At 39.6% G+C, this 20,402-nt stretch overlaps 2 protein-coding genes across 2 annotated transcripts; both read right to left on the reverse strand.

Moving 5' to 3' along the window:
* Window positions 1–2,225: 2,225 nt before the first annotated feature.
* LOC119902469 (zinc finger protein 665-like) lies at window positions 2,226–9,761 on the reverse strand. The gene is made up of 7 exons (XM_038718681.1): window positions 9,585–9,761; window positions 8,380–8,582; window positions 8,176–8,265; window positions 5,754–5,849; window positions 5,438–5,548; window positions 5,206–5,335; window positions 2,226–5,081 (listed from the first exon to the last, which is right to left on the reverse strand). The coding sequence occupies exons 1-7, from the start codon at window positions 9,595–9,597 to the stop codon at window positions 3,208–3,210; spliced, it is 2,517 nt and encodes an 838-aa protein (XP_038574609.1). The 5' UTR covers window positions 9,598–9,761; the 3' UTR covers window positions 2,226–3,207.
* A 690-nt stretch (window positions 9,762–10,451) lies between these two features.
* LOC119902470 (zinc finger protein ZFMSA12A) lies at window positions 10,452–15,847 on the reverse strand. Its single transcript, XM_038718682.1, has 7 exons — window positions 15,673–15,847; window positions 14,233–14,435; window positions 13,115–13,207; window positions 12,933–13,025; window positions 12,701–12,811; window positions 12,442–12,574; window positions 10,452–12,173 (listed from the first exon to the last, which is right to left on the reverse strand). Exons 1-7 carry the CDS (start codon window positions 15,674–15,676, stop codon window positions 10,783–10,785), a joined length of 2,028 nt encoding a protein of 675 aa, XP_038574610.1. The 5' UTR covers window positions 15,677–15,847; the 3' UTR covers window positions 10,452–10,782.
* Window positions 15,848–20,402: the final 4,555 nt, after the last annotated feature.

The raw sequence follows: 20,402 nt of genomic DNA on the forward strand, positions 1-20,402 counted from the left end.
ATTGATAGTCTTGAACGCGCTCGGGCCTTAAGTTTACACAAAATCCCAGATATGGCTGCTTCCTTAAAAGGGGCCCCGAGGGACACAGAATAAACAATAAACTTGCTGACTGTGAAGGAGGATCCGAAGAGCACAGCTTTCGTATTTTTTATTTTGCAGGAAAGAGTGCATGGGTATTAATTGATTTGTTATGTTGTAATGGTTTCAGAACATGTATAATGAAAAATCAAAAAGAGCTTTTTAGCTTTCCTTTCCACTATTATAGATATAGGACCCTATCTAACTAATGCCATGTAGAAAGTCAAGAAATGTAACCGTGAATAGATGTACACTGGAATAATTTCATCAAACTTAATGAAAAGCAGCTGATGCACATCTTGGACAAATTTTCTATTCTCTTTCAGTAAAATTTCTGTGGAAGATGGGGGTGGGAGGATTTCGCCTACATCTGGTTCACTTAGGCGTCCAGACCTGACCTGAACATAAAAGCAAGAGGAGGGGGAGATCTTTACTCCCCTTTTTCCTCTGAAGCAGGCAGAGACACAGTGCCATCTAGTGCTGCAAAGTGCTCCTTGTGGACAGATGTTGGGGAGGACTTTGGAAAGAGTTTCAGGGTGCAGTGAGGCACTTCCTTGGAAGGAGGCAGAGAGGTGTAGGCGTGGAGTGTTCATCTGGCAAGGTGTTGATGGGGTGGATGGTGCACGGTTGCTGTGGACACACGTGTTTGTGTGTGTGTGTGTGTGTGTGTGTGTGTGTATGCGCAAACCGTGGGACTGCAGGGAAGGTCTGGCCTGGACTCAGATTTTCCACTGAGATCACTCTTCCAGGGAGAAAACGTTGCGTGGAGAAGCAGGGAGGGAAGGAAGGAAAGGAAAGAAGGAAGAAAGGGAGGGCGAGGAGAGGGGATCATCTGGTAATGATCTGTGTTTATTAGCAGGCTCTCATAGTAAATCTGTTGGATTTTTGACAGCTGTGGGCGTGTGTATAAATTGTAATGCATGCATTTCAAGATGTCTCAATACCAGCCTTCATCGGGAATACATTATCCTATAAAAGTCTTGAGGAATTCATTAGGCAAGCAGTTAGGGGTGTTTTCAGTTTTCTTTTGTTTTTTGTCTTTTTACAGTAATGAAACCGACAGGTGGGACTGAGTTAACTTAATTATCTCAGGTCACTAACCATACAAAACAAAGACAGGGTATGACCTCAAAAGGTCAAGATAAAGCTCCATTACATGCAGAAAGAAATGCAAAAACACACATGCTTCCTAATGCTGAAAGCTTCTGCATAATGTCTTGGGCACAGCCTGTTGGCAGACAGGATGTAGCACGAGTTTCCACAGGATCCTGATGTTCAGTGGGGAAGATTAGTAGCATTTCTGAGTCAGAGAGAAAGAAGGAATAGTGCTGAGTAGGGCCAGTGTCTCCAGCCATCTTGCAACGTTTAACACACCACCACATTCATCTTTGGGGCTGATCTTCCTGTGAATTGCAGAGATTGGTTGTTTGAGAGATATAAATCAAAGGCTAATTATAATAAAAAAGTAACCACAGATCAGATGAAACATAAGCATGGAACAAGGGAGAAATTCAGAGGAAAAATAACATCTCTTTTCAAGGAAAAAACATAAAATCAGTGTGCACACATGGAAGATATTATCACAACGTGCCTGTTACAATACAAGACGTAATCTGCTTGAGGTCCAAGTTAACATACAAGGTACTGGGAAGAGCGGAGATCCAGATCATGCTTTACTGTTAACTTAACTGGGCTAAAGTGGCTACATAGAAACCAAACTAACAGTGAGCAACTCTCCATATCATGGTTTAAACCACTTCAGATACTGTTAGGTGACAGTCAAAACATCAGGAAAGTGTAGGCTAATAACCACGCCAAACAGAGTTAATGACAATGGCAAGTGGGCCTGATGAACTTCTGCTGCATTAGTACAATAAGTCTTCTCAACATTTGATTAGTTTCCAGTTGCTTCAGTCTGCAATAAAGCACATAATATCTGATCGACTCCATATTAATTTGAATACCTCTGGTCACAAGGGTGGGTGGGTGTGGGTGTGTGTGGGGGGGTGTTAATGGTCACCTGCTGCCATCTAGTGAAACCTTTTTTTATTCTCAGCAAATGTAACTTTCAATACCATCTACACTTTTTCTGACAACAGATGCAGATGTTTTTCTCTGCTAAATAAATTCAATCAACGTGCACAAAGTATAACGAAGGTAATTTAATTGGAAATTCAGAAACTTTACAATCCCTAGTGGGGCATAGAAAAGGCCTAGAGGAATAATGTTGAAATAAACAGTCATAATTTTAACTTTGCACTCTCACAATATTTGTCTTTCAGCATATTTACAGAGAGTCTATTCGTTTTGAGGCCTTTCCAAAAATATATTTTCACAAATATTACCGCTTCTGAACATCGTTGTCTTACCCAAATAATATTCAGAATAACATCCAAACATATTCATGCATAAGAAACTGAAAAGCTGGAAGAAAAAAAAGCTCAAGGAATAGACAGGTCAGAAATGAGGAAATGAGAAAAGAATGGACTATTTGCGTGTGGAGATGTTAAAGGAATGGTTACACATTTTGTGCAATTCAGTTTCTTGCTGAGAATTAAATGAGAAGGTTTATTACAGGTTTCATTTCAGTCTGTTTAACATGAAGCTGCAGCCAACAACCAATTAGCTTAGCTTAATGTAAAGACTTGAAGCAAAAAAAAAGAAAAAATACACCTACTAGCACCTCTTAAGATCAATAATTAACATGTTTTGTTTAATCCATACAAAAGCTATAGTGTAAAAACAACTTGTTATATTTGTACCAGGCCTGGCACTAGGCTAGGTCAGCTTCCAGTCTTTGTGCTAAGCTAACCGTCTCCTCGTTCCTGCTTATTCACAGGCAGAAATTAGAGTGGTATCAATTCCCAAAATGTCAAACCATTCCTTTAAATGTACACATATTCCTTGACAAACTGCTAATGTGACTACATTTACTTTATAGTCAAGAGGAAATTGAACTTTTACCTCAATTTCAACAGCTACTGTACAACATCATCCTATATTCCTTCACATATTGCTTGTTTTAATTGGCCCATTGCAATTTTAGTAACTATTCTGCTAAACGCAGTGTCTCAGTATATGTGTAAAATGTTATTCAAGATTCTGCTCCAGTTTGCCTTCAAGCCTGACTCAGTTCATGTTGGAGTGGCTTTTCAGGTGCCTCCTCAGGTGGTTCAGACAGGTGTAGGTCTTGGGACAGATTTGGCAGTGGTACGGTCTCACCCCTGAGTGGTTCAGCATGTGCTGCTTCAGCACACTTCCATCTGAGAAGGCTTTCCCACACTGAGTGCACACGTATGGCCGCTCTCCTGTGTGCACACGCATGTGAACAGTTACCTTGTGTGCCATTGTAAAACCTTTTCCACACACTGTGCACTTGAATGGCCTTTCTCCTGTGTGGGTGAGCCTGTGGGTGCGCATGGCGCCCATCTGGGAGAAAGCCTTGCCGCAATCTGGGCAAACATGCGGCTTCTCGCCGGTGTGAACCCTGGTGTGACTCCTCAGTCCTCCTGCTGTGGAGAAACACTGTGAACAGTGAGTGCACTGGTAAGGTCGTTCTCCTGTGTGAGTGCGCATGTGCTGCTTCAAGTCGTAGCGGTTCCTGAAGCCGCGGCCACAGACGAGACAGCTCTCTGGTCGGTCATCGTTGTGTCGCAGCTCGTGATTGGCCAGGCATTTTTCAGACAGGAAACACTTGCCACATTCCTGACACTGATAAGGTTTCTCATGGTCAACTCTCTGATGGTACTTCAGTTCGCTGATGCCAGGGAAAGTCTCATCACAGTATCTGCACCTGAAGCGATGGTTGGGGCTGTATGGGAGCTGGTGGTCACTCATTTGATGGTTCCTTAGCAGGTGGGCCATCTTGAAGGTCTTTCCACAATGAGAACACTCATATTTTGTCAGCAGCTGGACACACTGATGCCTGACCCGCTCATGTAGAGACCTGAACTGACACCCACACTTGGTGCAAATGTGTGCAGCGTTTTTACACTTTCTCTTCCTGTGGCCGGACAGGTGAGCTTCTGTGCGGAACGCTTTACCACACTGGGAGCATTTGTAAGGCTTCACCGCAGTGTGGAACCGCTGGTGTTCAAGGAATTCAAACCGATACTTAAAGCTCCTACCACACAGTGGACAGTTGTGTGTGACGCGTCCTCGTGGGTAGAGACTTTTGACAGATGTTTTCCTGGAGGACAACGATGTCGAGGACGTCCGATGAGCGGAGCCACTCTTCCTGTGTTTACCTCCACTCATTACTTTGGCAGACTCCATTTCACCGACCTCTTCGTGCCGTTGTTGATGTTTGGCCAGACACTTGGAGGAGATGAAGCTCTTTCCACATTGCTTACACTGATGAGGCTTATCATGATCTACCTGCTGATGATACTTCAGGTCACCAATTCCTGAAAAACCTACCCCACAATGACTGCACTTGAAAAGGCGGCTTTGGACATGAGTTAGCAGGTGTTCCTTTAAGCTACTGGACTTTTGAAAACTCTTTCCACAGTGCCCACAATCATAGTTACGGCCCCGTTTTGGGCAGTGGTGTCTAAATTTGTCCAGTGAGGTTGGAAAACTGTTCCCACATTTAATGCACAGATATGCAGCATTTTTGCATTTCCGTAGCCTGTGACCGGCCAGCAGAGTGGCTGTTCTGAAAGCCCTCCCACACTCAGAGCAGTTGTAAGGCAGCAGCCCACTGTGGACTCTCTGGTGTTCGATGAGGACAGAGTGATGCTTGAAACATTTGTCACACTCCGGGCATTTATGCACCCCTGACTGCTGCCTCCTGCGAGGAGATGACGAGATGTCTGTCCTTTTTGGTGATTCAGGAAAGTCGGTTGAGGTGGAAGGGTTTGTAGACAGCTCTTCGTCGAACATGACAATCTGAGGAACGTCATTATTTTCATCACAAGCACTCGGGTGGGACGCGATGGCCACTTCCAGCGATGGAGGGAGACACAGAGAGGGAATGAGAAGATCGTCTGAGTGAAATGGAGCTACAGGGAAAATATGAAGAGAACATTATTATAACAACAATGTGTAAATACAACAGTCTCTCTCTTCTACAACTAATACATTATAGGTTAACTAGTCTGTAGCAAATGTAAATTGTGCACATACCAACACTACTCTTAGCCAATTTCCCGTGGCACTGTTTGCTTTGAAGAAGAAATTTAAGGTCATCTCCGTTTGAGACACACTGCATGTACTCCTCTAGGACAGAGGGGGCAGCACTGATCCAGGATGCAGTCTACACAAAAGGCACAAAAACAGTAGACATTTTGAACTTCAAGTTGAAAGTGCTCTTATTAATTGACTTTATATTCTAATCTTTCAGAAACCCTCTGCGCACCTGTTTGAAATCTGGTATTGGCAGCAGCTCCTCCAGTCTGGTGAAGAATTCACAAACCAGCGTCTCCAGTGCTGTGTCGAAGTCCGGGCCATACTCCACCGGAAACACATTCTGCCGGAGAGGAAAAATAAAAACAACCACACATCTTCAGCACATGGAGTCATCCTTAATGATAAGTCAATGTCAACAAAAAGTGAGAAATTAAATGTAAAGTAAAATTGTGAGGAAGAAATATTAATTTAATATTTAACATCTGAAATGTGGCAGATCATATTATTTACTGCAACATATACACGGCATTAAATATTAATTTTACCTTGAGGAAGTGTTCTCTGCCGTCTGTGTCTTCAATGAGGCCTTGCACCAGCTTCATAAAGTTTGCCTCTGGTGCTTCAATCACGGGATCATTTGTCTGGGTCAGAAAACAAAAACACAGCCGTCACATGATTTTAGGCAAATTAGATATCATGAATAAAATAAAAAACAACCAATCTGCTGATTATTTTCTTGTTTAATAAAATGTGCTTTGTCAAGAAAATAGTAAAAAATGAGCCCCCGTTTCAATAATTATCATCCAAAACGACTTACAATTGCTATATTTGTCAGAGGTCTGTGGAGCAACTAGGGGTTAAGTGTCTTGCTCAGGGACACATTGGTAGATGTCACTACCACACTTATCAGCCAGGAGCGACTAATATTTACCTTTGGAGGATAATGCAACTTACATTACTGTCAACCTGTGCTACCATGTGATGTGAGTCGGGGGTGGGGTGTTTACAACGCTGACGCAACATAACCGTGCAATCTAATGTTAAAATAATTTTCCAGGACATTTAACTCATGTGTTTTCCCAAGACTGGAAAATTGGTCAACTGTTTTCCAGGTTTTCCAGGACACGTGGGAACATTTTTAGACAACTATTTAACAATTAAAAACTGTGTTCATTTTGCATTTAATGGAATACTGTCAAAACACAACAAGAGTATATGTAACAAATACTTAAAAACTTTTTTAAACTACATTTAGTGATTTCAGCTGCACCACAATCAGTGGTGGAATGTAACCAAGTACATTTACTCAAGTACTGTACCTAAGTACATATTTGAGGTACTTGTACTTTACTTGAGTACTTTCATTTTGTTACTTTATACTTCGACTCCACTACATCTTAGAATATTTTACTTTTTACTCCAGTACATTTGTCTGACAGCTTTATCTGCTAGTTACTTTTTAGATTTCAATCTTTCATACCTTTCCTGTATAGTGGAAACCATTTATCTGCAAACATGATGATTTTAAATTAAGAGTTTTTCTGATAAACTGAAGGATGAAGCCTTGAAAACTATCCAACTTGTTAATCTAAATAAACTATTAAAAACAACCTTAGATCAGCTGGAAAGAGGACTGTTCATAAAAAGTTGATTTTTTAGAGACACAATATGTGGTTCTCAAAGGACAGCGAAGCAAAACATGAAGACCTTATAGAAGATGATCTGAATACTTCTTCCTGATCACAATCATCCTCACTCAGAAATATTCGCATCATGATAACTATGATAGGAATGTTCCATCAGTGCGACTAATCACAATATGACAGATGACTGTTTATTGATCAGTTACAGCTTCATACAGATTAGTTTGATTTAAACAGGGATTTCTGCAGTAATGTAGAGCACGGTAAATGTTTCAGTGCAACTGTTGCCAAGCTGACAGCTGTTTTAATGTCCACAGAGTCAGAGTTATAAAGAGGCACAGTGCAGCCTACAGATTTTATTCTGAGCTGAGGATGAATCCAAGATGTCGGGAGATCTTACTCTATCCTTTTAAATTTTATTTCATTTATTCATTAATAATATAAATATTATTTTCAGATGTCCAGAGATTGCTGTCTCTGTCCTTATCGATGACAGATTGATCATAGAAGCAGTCATGTTAAAGATCATGTTTGGCTAACGAACTAATATCCAACTGGGATTTTGATAGGCTCGATGTTTTTAAAGATGTAAACATCTGCAAATGAATGTATTCAGTATGTGGTTTGATATTGATTGTATAAATGAGGAAATGAAACGGTGTGTCAGACAGCTGCTTCAGGCTGCGCAGGATGGGAGGAGTCAGAGAAAACCACCTCCTGAGGAGGTTAAGTTCACAGCTTAAGTTACCTTAAATTAAGTTAAGTTAAGGTTCCTCTGATTTCAGTCTCTGAAACAGATAATCCAGAGATTTCTTCATCTCATTCTTAATATACTCAGAGTTTTCACTAATCCTGCTTTCTGAAATGGGGCCCTGGTCTTCAGATTGCTTGTTTTGTCCAAACAACAACCAAGAACTCAATTAGATACAATTTACTATCACATAAGACAAAAAGAAGCAGCAAAGAGAGGTTGGAACTAGGACTGAATAATTTTGAAAAAATATCTAATTGCGATTATTTTGACTGATATGATTTGCTATATTCGAGGGAATGATAATTTTTACATCATTATTCTCATTTTCATTAAAAAACCCTATTCAGATCATTATGGAGTGATTTGTACCAGACAAATGTGTTGTCCTAAGTCAGACATGTAGGCCAGGACATCTCTGCAGCACAACAATATTTAATATTTGATCGATAAGATATCGATTCATTGTAAAACTCTATGAACTGGTATTTATTGCTTTACAATTTAGCTGCTGATCAATTAAAAGGTTAGTGGATCATTTCAGTTCTAAAACCAATTACTAAAATTACTCACCTCCTCAATGCAAGATCGGATTCGGTTGAGGTGGGTCTCAACAGCCTTGAGATCTTCAGGGTGTTCAGAACGCAACAGTTCAAGAGTTGTCTAGAGGAAATTTAATTCATGAGTTTAATGTTTCCATGAAACCTTTTCTGTTGGGTCTCTTACTTGAGCTCTCATTATACACATGACGGACCTCGACAGTGTCTAAACACTTACCCTTGCTCTCAGCCCCAGTGAGAGCAGCCTCCCTTCTCTTTTGCTCATCAGTTCAGGCACTGCATCTGTTACCATAGACACAAACTCCTCCAGTTTCCCATAGTGCTTTATGTTTCGCTGGCGTACCACTTCCCACATCACTGCCGACATCAGCCTTAGTGGTGGGACCAGGAGTGCCAGCGAGGACAGGGGGACGCTGAATTCTTCAAAGAGAAATGAGACTGGGTCAAACACACTTAAGAGTAAAATGGAAACCTTGTACACTGTAAACAGGGTTAGTGAATGCTCAAGTGTACCAGCCACTCAACAGATTACCTTTTTTTTTTTTGTCTGATGAGTGAAATAAATCTACCATCCATTTGCATATTTTACCAGAATTGTTTTAACCCTGTAACCATTGTGACATTATACCCAGAGTTCACTTATAATGTTAATATGCTGAGATGTTTTAGAGATTGCATTTAATGCAAATAGTTATTTATGATAGGTCTTTAACAAATATGATTTATTTTTAGGAGGAAGGGGAACATTGTTAATGGGAGATTGAAAACGCGTTTGCTCATCAGTAACTACAAAGCATCTCAGCACGGTTACTTTACGTTTTCCTCTAGTGTCCATCCCTACAATGGACACTATCTACGGTGTGAAGCAGCACTGTAGGGTGCAGTTATCTCAAGACTTGTGTGCATTCTCACTGCATGTTTACAGCTTTAAATGCTGCAATAGTCCTGTAATGTTAAACACACATTCAATGTTTTCATAATGCAGTGAGTAGCCATTTTACTGATGGTGCGTTGACGTTCACAAACACATAACGTTAACTAAACGTTGTCTTTAGTCGCTATGTTTCTAATTAACCTGTTTCTTCTTGCTATAAGTTAACTTTCAGTAAAAAAAAACAAGCAGTTGTGTAGCGTTAGAAACATGTTAAAAACGTTTCAGACCGTAGAAAAACGATTTTAAACACCAGCAATTGTTTCTGTTTGTGCTCAAGGTAAAGCGTCGGCTTTAACGTTACCAGACTAGCCACAGGGCCGCTGATGTTGCCAGGTAAAACCGGTCTATTATTGTGGGGAAACAATTCTTGTTCCAGGGATTAGTCGAGGCCTGTTGAGCCTCGGCTAATCCTTAGCTTCAGCTATCCGACTAGCCGCTTAAGAACCGAAAAATACACCGTTAGCCGAGGTTTGCGAGCGTATACATACCCATGTCGTTCATTGTGGAATTATTTAATAATGACGAGAAGGTAAAAGCATTACAGTGAAAACGCTTTCATACTTTCGGTTAGCGGGCTAGCTAACCGCATACGGGGCCTCAGGCGCCAACTTCTTCCTGAAACACGTTATTCATTCTGGGGAGCGTTGGTTGGCCCAGTCAGTGCCAGTTTGTAACAGCGAGGTTCGTTTTGCTTTACGGGGCAGCCCGGATGCGGCGATTCCCATTCACTCGACTTTCTTAAATGATTAGCACCGCCTCTCCGGACAATCAAATAACGTAATCTTAAAAAGCAACGTTTACACTTCATGAACTATATTTTCTTACTTTCTTTCGCGATTTTGAATGTCTAAAAAGTTAACTAGATATTTTATGGTACAATGTTTTGAATAACTATTTGTTTAAACTACATTTAAAAATATGAGTAACTGAAACTATTTTGCTTTGAATAAAATCTATACAGAAACCCAATCAGAAGCTTGATTTCTAAGTGCATTTCTTTTAGTTTTCCAATTTGTTATGTTTAGAGATCACAAACAGAATATTGTGGAAAACCACAGCAGGATGTTTCATGTTAGATTCAAGCATAACTTCAACTGTGTACACTGCACCAATTCTTTATTGCTAATATATTGTGAATTCCTTGTTAATTACCCTGTGTGTGTGTGTGTGTGTGTGTATAGCATTTAACTATTAGTATTATAGTTTTATTTTGTATACTTGCACATTTTTGATCTCTACTTTTTCTGTATTTATATTTACGTGTACTGGCACCATTATATACCAAGGCAAATTCCTCATTTGTGAAAATGTACGTGGCAATAAACCTGATTCTGAACAAACAAATAAGACACTTCCATAGACCAGTTGGGATTTATTGTATTTTTGAATGCCTTCTTGGAGACCTTTGAAAATATGTTTTATGGTTTAAGAGAACAAAAGTCATACACTTAAATATCAGGCCCAAAAACTGCACTTCTAGGATTTTAGAGGATACAATCAGAACAGATCTGACAACGCAGGATACAAAGTCAAAGTTAACTTTTGCAACCTAGTCCTTACAAAAGAGGGTGAGTGTGAAACCTATTACACAGTGAACAAAGACAACACCACAATCAGTACAGGCTAGCTGCATGAATACAATGTTTCTTTTGGAAAAAATTACAAGCCATACATTAATTGATGGAATTAGACCGACTGGTTTTGGATTACACTGTGAGTTTTCAAGTGTCTCTTCAGGTGATTGAGGCATGTGTAAGTCTTTGCACACAGCTGACAAGCGTAGGGTCGAACCCCCGTGTGGTTCATGCTATGTTTTTTCAATTCGCTGCCACGTGAAAAACCCTTTCCACACTCAGGGCAGACATAAGGGCGCTCCCCGGTGTGAACGCGCATATGAAGTGTCACCTTGCTCGCCATGGTGAAACCTCTCCCACATACAGAGCACTTGTATGGCTTCTCCCCAGTGTGGGTGCGTCTGTGTATCTGCAGCTCGCCGGCTGAAATAAAAGCCTTGCCGCAGTCAGAGCACAGATAAGGTTTCTCTCCGGTGTGGGTTCTTACGTGTATGTTCAGGTTTCCTGACACAGAGAAACGTTTCCCGCAGTATGTGCACTGAAACGGCCTCTCGCCTGTGTGACTGCGCATGTGAAGGTTCAGGTCATGTTTGTTCTTGAAGGCTTTGCCGCAACGGGCACAGATCTGTGTTCTCTGTTGCCTGTGGCGCACCTCATGGGCGGTCAAGCAGGCAGAAGAGCTGAAAAATTTCCCACACTGCATGCACTGATTGGACAGTTCAGGGGGATGAATCTTCTGGTGGGATCTCAGCTCACTCATCCCGGGGTACACCTTCCCACACTGTCTGCATGTGAAGATACGGTTCTGGGTGTGAGTCAGCTCGTGCTTGCCCAGCAAGTGCATTTTCTTAAAGCTTTTTCCACACTGAGAACAGTCAAACTTCTGGACACTGTGAACACACTGGTGTCTAAATTTCTCCTGTATTGACTGAAAGCTATTCCCACATTTGATGCAAATATAAGCTGCTTTTATGCACTGTGTCCTCCTGTGAGACGACAGGTCAGAGGTCCTCCTAAAAGCCTTTCCGCACTGAGAGCACCTGTAAGGGTTTTCTCCGGTGTGCAGCCTCTGATGCTCCAGGAGTTCGTAGCGGTAAATGAAGCACTTTCCACACTGAGTGCATTTGTGTGCAACTCTCTGCCGTGGAGGGCAAATCATAGAGCTGGACAGTACAGGAGTGTCAGTAGATGTAGACGGAGCTCGGCAGGTGGCCGGAGCTCGATCATCATATTCCTCCACAATGTGAACATCAGGAGTGCTGTCACTGCATTTCTCTCCTCTTGTTTGTTCTGCACTGCTGCTGTCCAGAAGGTGTGTTTCCTCATCCTCAGATGGCCATCTTGCATCCTGTATCCCCATATCTCCCACCTCCTGATGAGAAAGCCCCTCAGGTAGGTTTTCAATTGTTTGTGCGTTATATTCCACATCTTTGCTGCCAGTCTCTCGCAGTGAAGCAGGGAGAGATAACGATGAGAAGAGCCGCTGCTCTGAGTGAGAAGGCACTGTTTGAAAAGAGACAACAAGGTGAGAGAATTACCCATTTAAATTTTGTCCATTTACTGGTGCTGCTTTCAAAGTGGTCGTAATATATCTGCACTGGGGCTGCAAATAATATTTGTTATCATTAACAATTAATCTGTCAATATTATTTAAATTATTGATAGCAAATGTTTTTGCGTTTGATAAATCACTCTACAATTAATTGACTCATCAGTTAATTGACCGATTGTTTCAGCACACCTGGCTCGTATCCCAGGCAGACAGACTTACCACTGGTATCCATCTTAGTCATTTTACCACAGTTAGCCCTGCTTCTGAGCAGTACTTTGAGATCATCTGCGCTGGATACACACCACATGTACTCTTCTAGCACAGAGGGTGTATCACTGATCCATACTTCCGTCTTTATCAAACAAACAAACAAACAAACAAACAAAAAGAATATTATTTTGATGGACTGAAACCAGACAACCAACCTCTGGAAATGCACAGTAAATTGCAATTTTATGTCATAGGTTGCTGTCTTCACCTGCTTAAAGTCTGGTATAAGCAGCAACTCTTCCAGTCTGGTGAAGAACTCACAAACCAGTGTCTCCAGAGCTGCATCAAAGTCAGGCCCGTACTCCACAGGAAACACATTCTGTGAAGTGGACAATTTCAACCAAAGCATAGCTTTAAAACCTCACGTTACTACATAATTTAACAATCAAACAAACAGCTCTTTTTCATGTCTAAACAAGCAATGAAAAGCAGAGACACACCTTCAGGAAGTGCTCTCTCCCTTTTGGGTCCTCCAAGAGTCTTTGAACAAGCTTGACAAAGTTATCTTCAAGAGCTTCACTTCTGGGATGAGCCTGTCAAAGGGAATATACAAATCAAAAATAAGCAGAAGGCTTCTTAACAGCACAAACATTTAATATCCATGACTCAATAGGTCACACACCTGTTTTGAGCTAGGTGGCAGGAGGCTGCTCAAGTGCATTTTTACATCTCTGAGATCCTCTGACTGTTCAGAACGTAACATCTGTAATGTCATCTGGAAAAGCCATTAAGCAAAAGTCACTGACAAGTAAGAAAACTCTTATCACTACTGGATGTGCCAATAAATTGCACTGAAGGGAGCAACATTGTGCAGAGTCCTTTTCATGTTTTCAAGTAAGAAAACAACAATTGGCAAGAACTGCAAACAATATAATCAAACAGCAAGCTAGGCCTGTACGATGTAACTGTTCAATATCGTGATTTTGATATGACTAGCAATAAATAAACAAATACTGAAGCGTCAATATTAGCTGCCTGGTTGTTTTTATATTCAGTAAAGGATTAGAATTAAATATTTTAAATATCATTAGATGTTGTTTCTAGAGCAGCAACAGTAAAGTTTACAACAGCAAAGTCACTATATAAACTCAATAATCTTTCACTGGAAACAAATGTAAAATGTCAAAATAGATCCAATACCTGACATCAAAATACTGAGTGAAGTTTAGAAAGAATGAAGACGGCTTTAAACACCACTTCTGATACATTTTCCCAGCTGAAGTAGTCTCTACCAATGTGACACAAGATGCTCCATTATCTTTGCTTTAAGTCTGAATGTGCAGAAAGTCAATGATTTCAGTTTTTAGTTGCTTTAAGTTATAGCAGGTCAAGGAAGTATTTTATTCACGTGATAAAGTCAAATGAATTATGGATAATATCTTCAAGACAAAGCAAAAGTGTATTGTAAGAAAGAAGTACTGTAAAACCTAAATACGCAATTTGCGTTATGACGCAGAGAACAGGCATTCACCCCTTACGAAATTTAAAAAAAAAAAATCTGGTTAAGCTTTAAATACATGTATGCTTTAAATACATATTATGATGTGTAAGTGTTTTTATCCAGTGAGATAATAAACTTGGTGTGTTCAATGACAATACAGTTGAATCTTCAGTACACACTTCTACAATCGGACAAATATCAGCAATAAAAATAGGTTTGACATGATACAAATATCACTTTTTAAAGCTTATATCTGCAGACAACAGTGTTTTTATATATAGTGCATCTGTATCTTTTACCTTTGCTCTTAAACCCAAAGTGAGCAGTCTCATCTGTTTCTCTGTCAAGATGTCAGGGATGGCTTCAGTTACCAGGGACAAAAACTCCTCCACTTTCCCATAAAGCTTGATGTTCCTCAGACGAACCACCTTCCACATCACAGCTGACATCACCCGCAGAGGTGGAACCAGGAGCCTCAGCGAAGACAGGGGCAGGGGACTGTCTGCGAGGGGAAAGAGATGACTGTAACATTATTATTCTCACACTAAAAACATAAAGCAGCTATACTCTAATGTACTACATTCTCCACATTATTGGCAGAGAGGTGTAATAACAGAACAAGTGATGAAAACACAGGCTCTGTTCAGCAGACAGGTCATTCAATAACCCTTCACACTGGGGCTGGGCGATATGGCCAAATATGTTATCATGATAAGATTCTTCATATCATTCGATATCAATAATTATAATAATAAATGTCAAATCATTATTTCTGTCAAGTTTAAAGGCTGATTTTTTGCTCCTGAGTGAAAGTTAAAGAAACCAGGTGGTTTTGAACTATTCTTTATGGGCAGAACATGACAAACACTTCATGCCAAACAGTGGATCACTTCACAAATCTGAGGTAGAACAAACAACTATGATAAATCTTTTTTGAAAAAATATGCATAAGCATAAGCAAGCATCTTTTTTTCAGTCCCCTTTCCTCAACAAAATAAATATCTGAATAGAAAAGTGCTAATTTGTTCGTTCAAATTAATTAAAATCAAATATTTATTGAAAATTTGTTATATTATTGAGGAAAATTATATTGCAATAGTTGTCATCATTGTTTTATTGCCCAGCCCAACAAATTGCCCTCTTCATCTTTTTGCACACAAATATATGCTATATGACCAGGCAGCAGTTGGATAAACCACATAAGGTGTAACAAAGGACTGCATGTAGCATTCGTTTTGTATTGTTATTTTGTGTGCTATATATTGATTATAGTCTTAGCCAGGTCATGTGTTTTAATGCTGCCTTCTAGGCATTGCCTCCCTTGAAAAAGAGATGTTAACCTCAGTGTGACTTTTACATGATTAATAAAAAAGAACAAAAGAAGCTCATTAAATGAAGCCCTTTAAGGGCCCAAGAAAGTACTGATTATGTTTATTAATTTTCTTTTCGACTGTTCGTATTTTTAGAGGCACTAGCCCGCTATGTATGATTAACGTTATATAAAGTCTAATATTCATAGGCTTGGCTTGGGCTAGAGAGTTCAACCACAAAAAATTCTCAACGTGGAAAACCCAAAATTAAATAAATATAGTATAATGCAATGGCTTCTCCCCCTCTTATTAATTATTATGATTGTTATATCAGTTTGATAAGTCAAAGCTAAAGAGGTTGCTGTTAGCAGGCAAGCTAACAACATCTAAACAAACTGACATGGCCGCAGAAAAAATACAAAACGTTACCCATGTTATTCCCCCGAAGAGCTAAGATAGTTGAATTGACAGAGAGGAATGATGCCTAATTAAAATGTCTTCCTTCTGCAGTGAAAATTTGCTTCAAAATCCCAAAACCTCGCTTCTTGCTTCTCGCTGTCAAATGCAGCTGAACCAGTTGAACACCACTTCCTGGCTGTTCTTCTTCGTCTCCTTCTCTTCTTCTTCTTCTTCTTCTTCTTCTTCTTTTGCGTTCACTGGCGGTTGCCAAAGCAGTTTAATGGTGCATTACCGCCACCAACTGGACTGGAGTGTGGAACGAGCGATTTAGCAGGGAAATAAATAAACTAAACAAACGAAAAACAAATAAAAAACTAAACAAAGCAAAAATTTAATTATTTTATCTAAATCAGTTTCTTTAAGAAGCTTCAATATAACAATACATCTTGCCTGCGTTTCTCCCCAATAGACCTGACAATGAGACATCATGATGTTTTGCCTTCTGTAATGACTGAAAGAGGCGATCCCTCTTGATTGTGTATCTCCTACTCTGAAGGAGAACATGTTCAGCTGTTTCTGGTTGGTTGCAATATATTTCCCAGTTGGGTGCTTGCCTATTTTATATAACGAAAGGTTGAGACCTGCATGTCCTATTCTCAGACGAGTGATTCAATTTTATTCCCTACGTTTCCAGCCCACCGTCCTCCCAGCACCAACATGTCCCTATACCTTATATAGATGCCTTCCAGATACAATGTTGTCCCAATGCTCCTGCCATACTGACAGTGCATACGTCCTGATTAATGTCTTGGCTTCATCTTTAGTTAATGGGGCCTTTAGGTTGGTTATCTTTGATTTTGAGTGTTCTTTTGGCCAGAATATCCAAACATTCATTTCCCTCAACAACGGCATGAGCAGGAACCCAAAGAAAGCTTGTAGATAAACCCTTTAGCTTCATCCTGTCAATAAAATGAATAAGTCATCGATGAGATTGGATTTAATGATGATTTGCCAGATTTAATGCTCATAAGTGCAGACAAGCTATCAGATGCAACAACAGTATTATTTGTTTCCCTCTCCTCTATCCACTGCAGAGCCAGTAATATTGCCGTCAATTGTGTGGTATACACTGACACATGTTCCAATGTTCTTTTCTTAATACATGACTCACTTGCTGGAATATAAACTGCTGCACCTGCACGCCCTGTATCAGGATCTTTGGAGCCATCTGTGAATAGTAATGTAATTGTCGTAATCCTATGATTTCTGCCTTTGTATCGCCAATCCACCCAAAACTTGTGAAATTTGTCTCATTGTGTTCCCAGCAGTCTGTTAAAAAGTCTCTTGGCAGGATGAGAATCACATTGCCACTGGGGAAAAATCACAAAAACATAGTAGGCCTAAATCAACAAATATAGACTACTGAAATGAGCAATCAGAGCATAAACAGCCACCACATACAGACGTGTCCAGGAAATGAGCTACAAGTGTCGCATTCCTATGCTGAAGCCACTCCTGAACCAGACAGTGTCAGATGTGTCTTACCTAAGGAGAAACAGAACTGGACCGTTGCTCAGTGGCACAGAATCCAAGTTGCTCGAAGTCCAGTGTGAAGTTTCCACAGTCAGTGATGCTTTGGTTTGTTGACCATGGCAATACTGTGCTTGACTGGCCAGCCAACTGGCCTCACCTGAATCCCATGCCGCGCCGCATCTATGCAGTAATTCATGCAAAAGGAGACCTGACCAAGTACTGAGTGTCTAAATTAACATTTTTCAGAACTTTTCTACATTTCAGCAGGTCGATATTTGTGTATTACTACTAAAATTTGAATACATTTTGAGATATGGATTTTTGATTTCCATGAGCTGTAAGCCGTAATCATCAAGATTAAAATAATAAATAGCCTGAAATGTTTCACTTTATGTGTAATGAGAGAAGAATAGAATATTCTAATTTTATTAGATGCACCTTTTAAAAGTAAACTTTACTCTTAATGTCAAGACTGGCCACTGAAATTTCTACCACATGTTCTCCAATGTCATTTTTTTTTGGCCTATTGTTGTGCTTTTTCAGCCTTTTGTCTCTCTCCAATTTAACACATCTGGCAGAGCATCACCTGTAGTTGCCAACAACTAAACCTAGTCCCCCTTCAAACTGATCTGTAAATGCATGTATCACCTGGTGGTGGCAGTGACGGCTTTCTGACATGGAGGGGCCACTGAGTATTTATCAGAAATAGAGGAACCACGTGAAAAGTAATTAGTTCAGACCTCATCAGGCCATCTGGTCAGTGTTAGTCACCATGACACCAAGTAAATCCCTGCAGTGCACGGTGACTGCCAGAAGCACCTTCTTGTACCTAAAAAGACCAGTTTCTCCACTCTTGGACGTTTTGATTCTCATCTCTTTTAGTCATGCCAAACTTGATTTTTACTTTGTCACAACCAACAGTGACACAGGGGTAATAACTCGCAGCCACAGCTAATATAAAGGATAAGTGTAGCTTTAAATTAGAATTTTAGTAAAAGTTGTAACTTTATATCTAGTGTACTAATCACAAGATTGTGATTTTGAAATTATCACACTTATGAATTATGAATGACATAATAAGTAAATGTCCCCCATGAAATTTCAGCCTAGTGAAGGGGAAAGTGGTGAGCAGGGCTGTATCTGCCACGGGAGGATAACAAAGTTATGTCCTCTGAAGTGCTGTTTACATTCTTTACACATCATGAGTTTTTCTTAAGGCCCTAAAAGTTCTTAAGACAAGTTATTTTTGGCCAAGAAAATATGCATTACATTAAAAATATAGGCTATATTAATAAAAAATGACTGTTGGTATAATGCCATTTGTTTTAGCACTTACCATGACCTCAGTATTTCTGAAATCCTGGCTACAGTTTAATGGGTGAGTAAAAGGAAATGTAACAAAAAGCAGTAGTTTACAGTCTATTACCATTGCAGCAAATTCTAAAGAAACCCCTTTTCAAAAGGAAAAAAAAGAAAATACAAGTAGTAGTAAAAGCAGTTACGCATGATAAAGTAAAAATATAAAATTTTGAGTTATTGTGTCAGCAAAAATGTGGACTAAAAATAATATTTTATAACAACTAATGAAATGACAGATAATTTTTATCTTACTCTGCAGTTCCCATTAGCTCTATGGAGCTATAAAGCCTCTTTCAGCTCATTATGTTATTATTTTCGTTTTACAGCCACAACTTCGTTGTTTTGGCTCCCTCTAACCAGTCTTAAAAATCAGTTTCTTTTCCAGCAGCAGCAGGCAGCTGATTTCAAAAACCCACTGCACCTGCTCAGTCAGCACCAAACTGCAGACAGAGAAAGTCAACAACTAGCAAGTAAATAGACTGGACAGTTAGCAGCTAATAGCAGCAGATATTTATCTCAGGGGTTAGTAGAAACCAAAAACAGAGCTAAAAGAAATGTGAAAATTGGACTTAAATTGCCAGGTGACTCCAAATGAACACTAATGTGGCTCTGTATCTACAGGATGTTTCTGGGCAATGGTTTGCCAACAAGTTTACCATGTCAAAATTACTTGATAATAAGACTAAATCAATTTGACAATTTATTTTTATTTTATTTTATCACACCTCATTTTTGGTATATTTTAGTTGTTTTCTTGGCTGAAACTGGCTTCCATAAAAACCACCACCAAGAGTTAGAGATCCATAAATGAACACAACGAGTCCTGATTCCCCTTGAAACACTACAAAGTGGTTTTGTACTGGTCATTTTCTTACTAATCAAGCCTTCAAGTAACAATAATAATAACCCAAAATACCAGGACTGAGTTTGAGTAGTTTACACATATTTCACATGTTTAAGTTCACACTAGCTATGGACAGCTTTAAAGACAGGTACACTATGTTGGTACCACTGATCTCTTTGACTCATGATGAGAAGACTCAATGTGACTTATGAACTTGCTTTACTGTAACTTTATATAAATAATAGCACACAAAGAACATGCAATTTGTCAAAAATTTAGCATGTCAACATTATATGTAGACGGTTTGTAATGTGTTACGTTGACATTGCTGTGTTTTACTGTGTGCGGGTGCATTTTGTAATTAGACATAGTGCCTTTTTAATCTTTTTAAAAATGTTTGCTCTCTCTGATGAAGCTTTAATCTCCGCCACATGGCCAAACGCTTAAAAATCAGATCAATTACCAAGTCACATTCAGTCAAGTCACATTTTTCTGGCACTTAATGCACAAACCTAAATTAAATTCAAAGTAAGCATCTGTCTATTATGAGGATGGATGGCAAAAGTATTGTGGGTGTGTGTGTGTGTGGTGTGTGGTAGTAGTGTTATTGCATGTATGTCCGCTGGTGTACTGTATGTCTGTGTGTGTGAATGAGAGAGAGTGCGTGCATTTGTGTGTCTGTGAGTGTGTAATTAAAACAAGTGATTTTTTTTTTACACACAGATTATCCTTCTATCCCAGCTGGTCAGAGTTGGATTTGACCACCCTGACAACCAGAGAGAGGAAATCTCTTTGGGGCTAAATCCAAATTGGCACCCTTGATGATTTTTTTTTCAAATTGCAAATGTGGCAGTGCTCGACTATTAACTTGAATTTGGCACTGAAATCTAAACATAACAAAACATTTTCGCAATACAAACTTTCTGATGACTTGAAGAAGGAAACACAAATGTCCAAAAAATAAATATATATATATTTTTTTGGATGGCTGTGCATTATTTAACATTTAATTTTTCCGCAACTA

The sequence above is a fragment of the Micropterus salmoides genome, unplaced genomic scaffold (assembly GCF_014851395.1).
Source record: "Micropterus salmoides isolate LMB-PRFRI ecotype aquatic unplaced genomic scaffold, ASM1485139v1 Ms_hic_scaffold_14, whole genome shotgun sequence".
Classification (NCBI taxonomy): domain Eukaryota; kingdom Metazoa; phylum Chordata; class Actinopteri; order Centrarchiformes; family Centrarchidae; genus Micropterus; species Micropterus salmoides.

What these genes read in the sequence shown, in the direction of transcription:
- LOC119902469 (XM_038718681.1), bottom strand. An exon ending in GCAGAGAACACTTCCTCAAG is followed by an intron (nt 5,549 to 5,753) that starts GTAAAATTAATA and finishes CCTCTCCGGCAG; the next exon opens with AATGTGTTTCCGGTGGAGTA. An exon ending in ATTGGCTAAGAGTAGTGTTG is followed by an intron (nt 5,082 to 5,205) that starts GTATGTGCACAA and finishes TTTTCCCTGTAG; the next exon opens with CTCCATTTCACTCAGACGAT.
- LOC119902470 (XM_038718682.1), bottom strand. An exon ending in TTATACCAGACTTTAAGCAG is followed by an intron (nt 12,575 to 12,700) that starts GTGAAGACAGCA and finishes TGTTTGATAAAG; the next exon opens with ACGGAAGTATGGATCAGTGA. An exon ending in GACTAAGATGGATACCAGTG is followed by an intron (nt 12,174 to 12,441) that starts GTAAGTCTGTCT and finishes CTTTTCAAACAG; the next exon opens with TGCCTTCTCACTCAGAGCAG.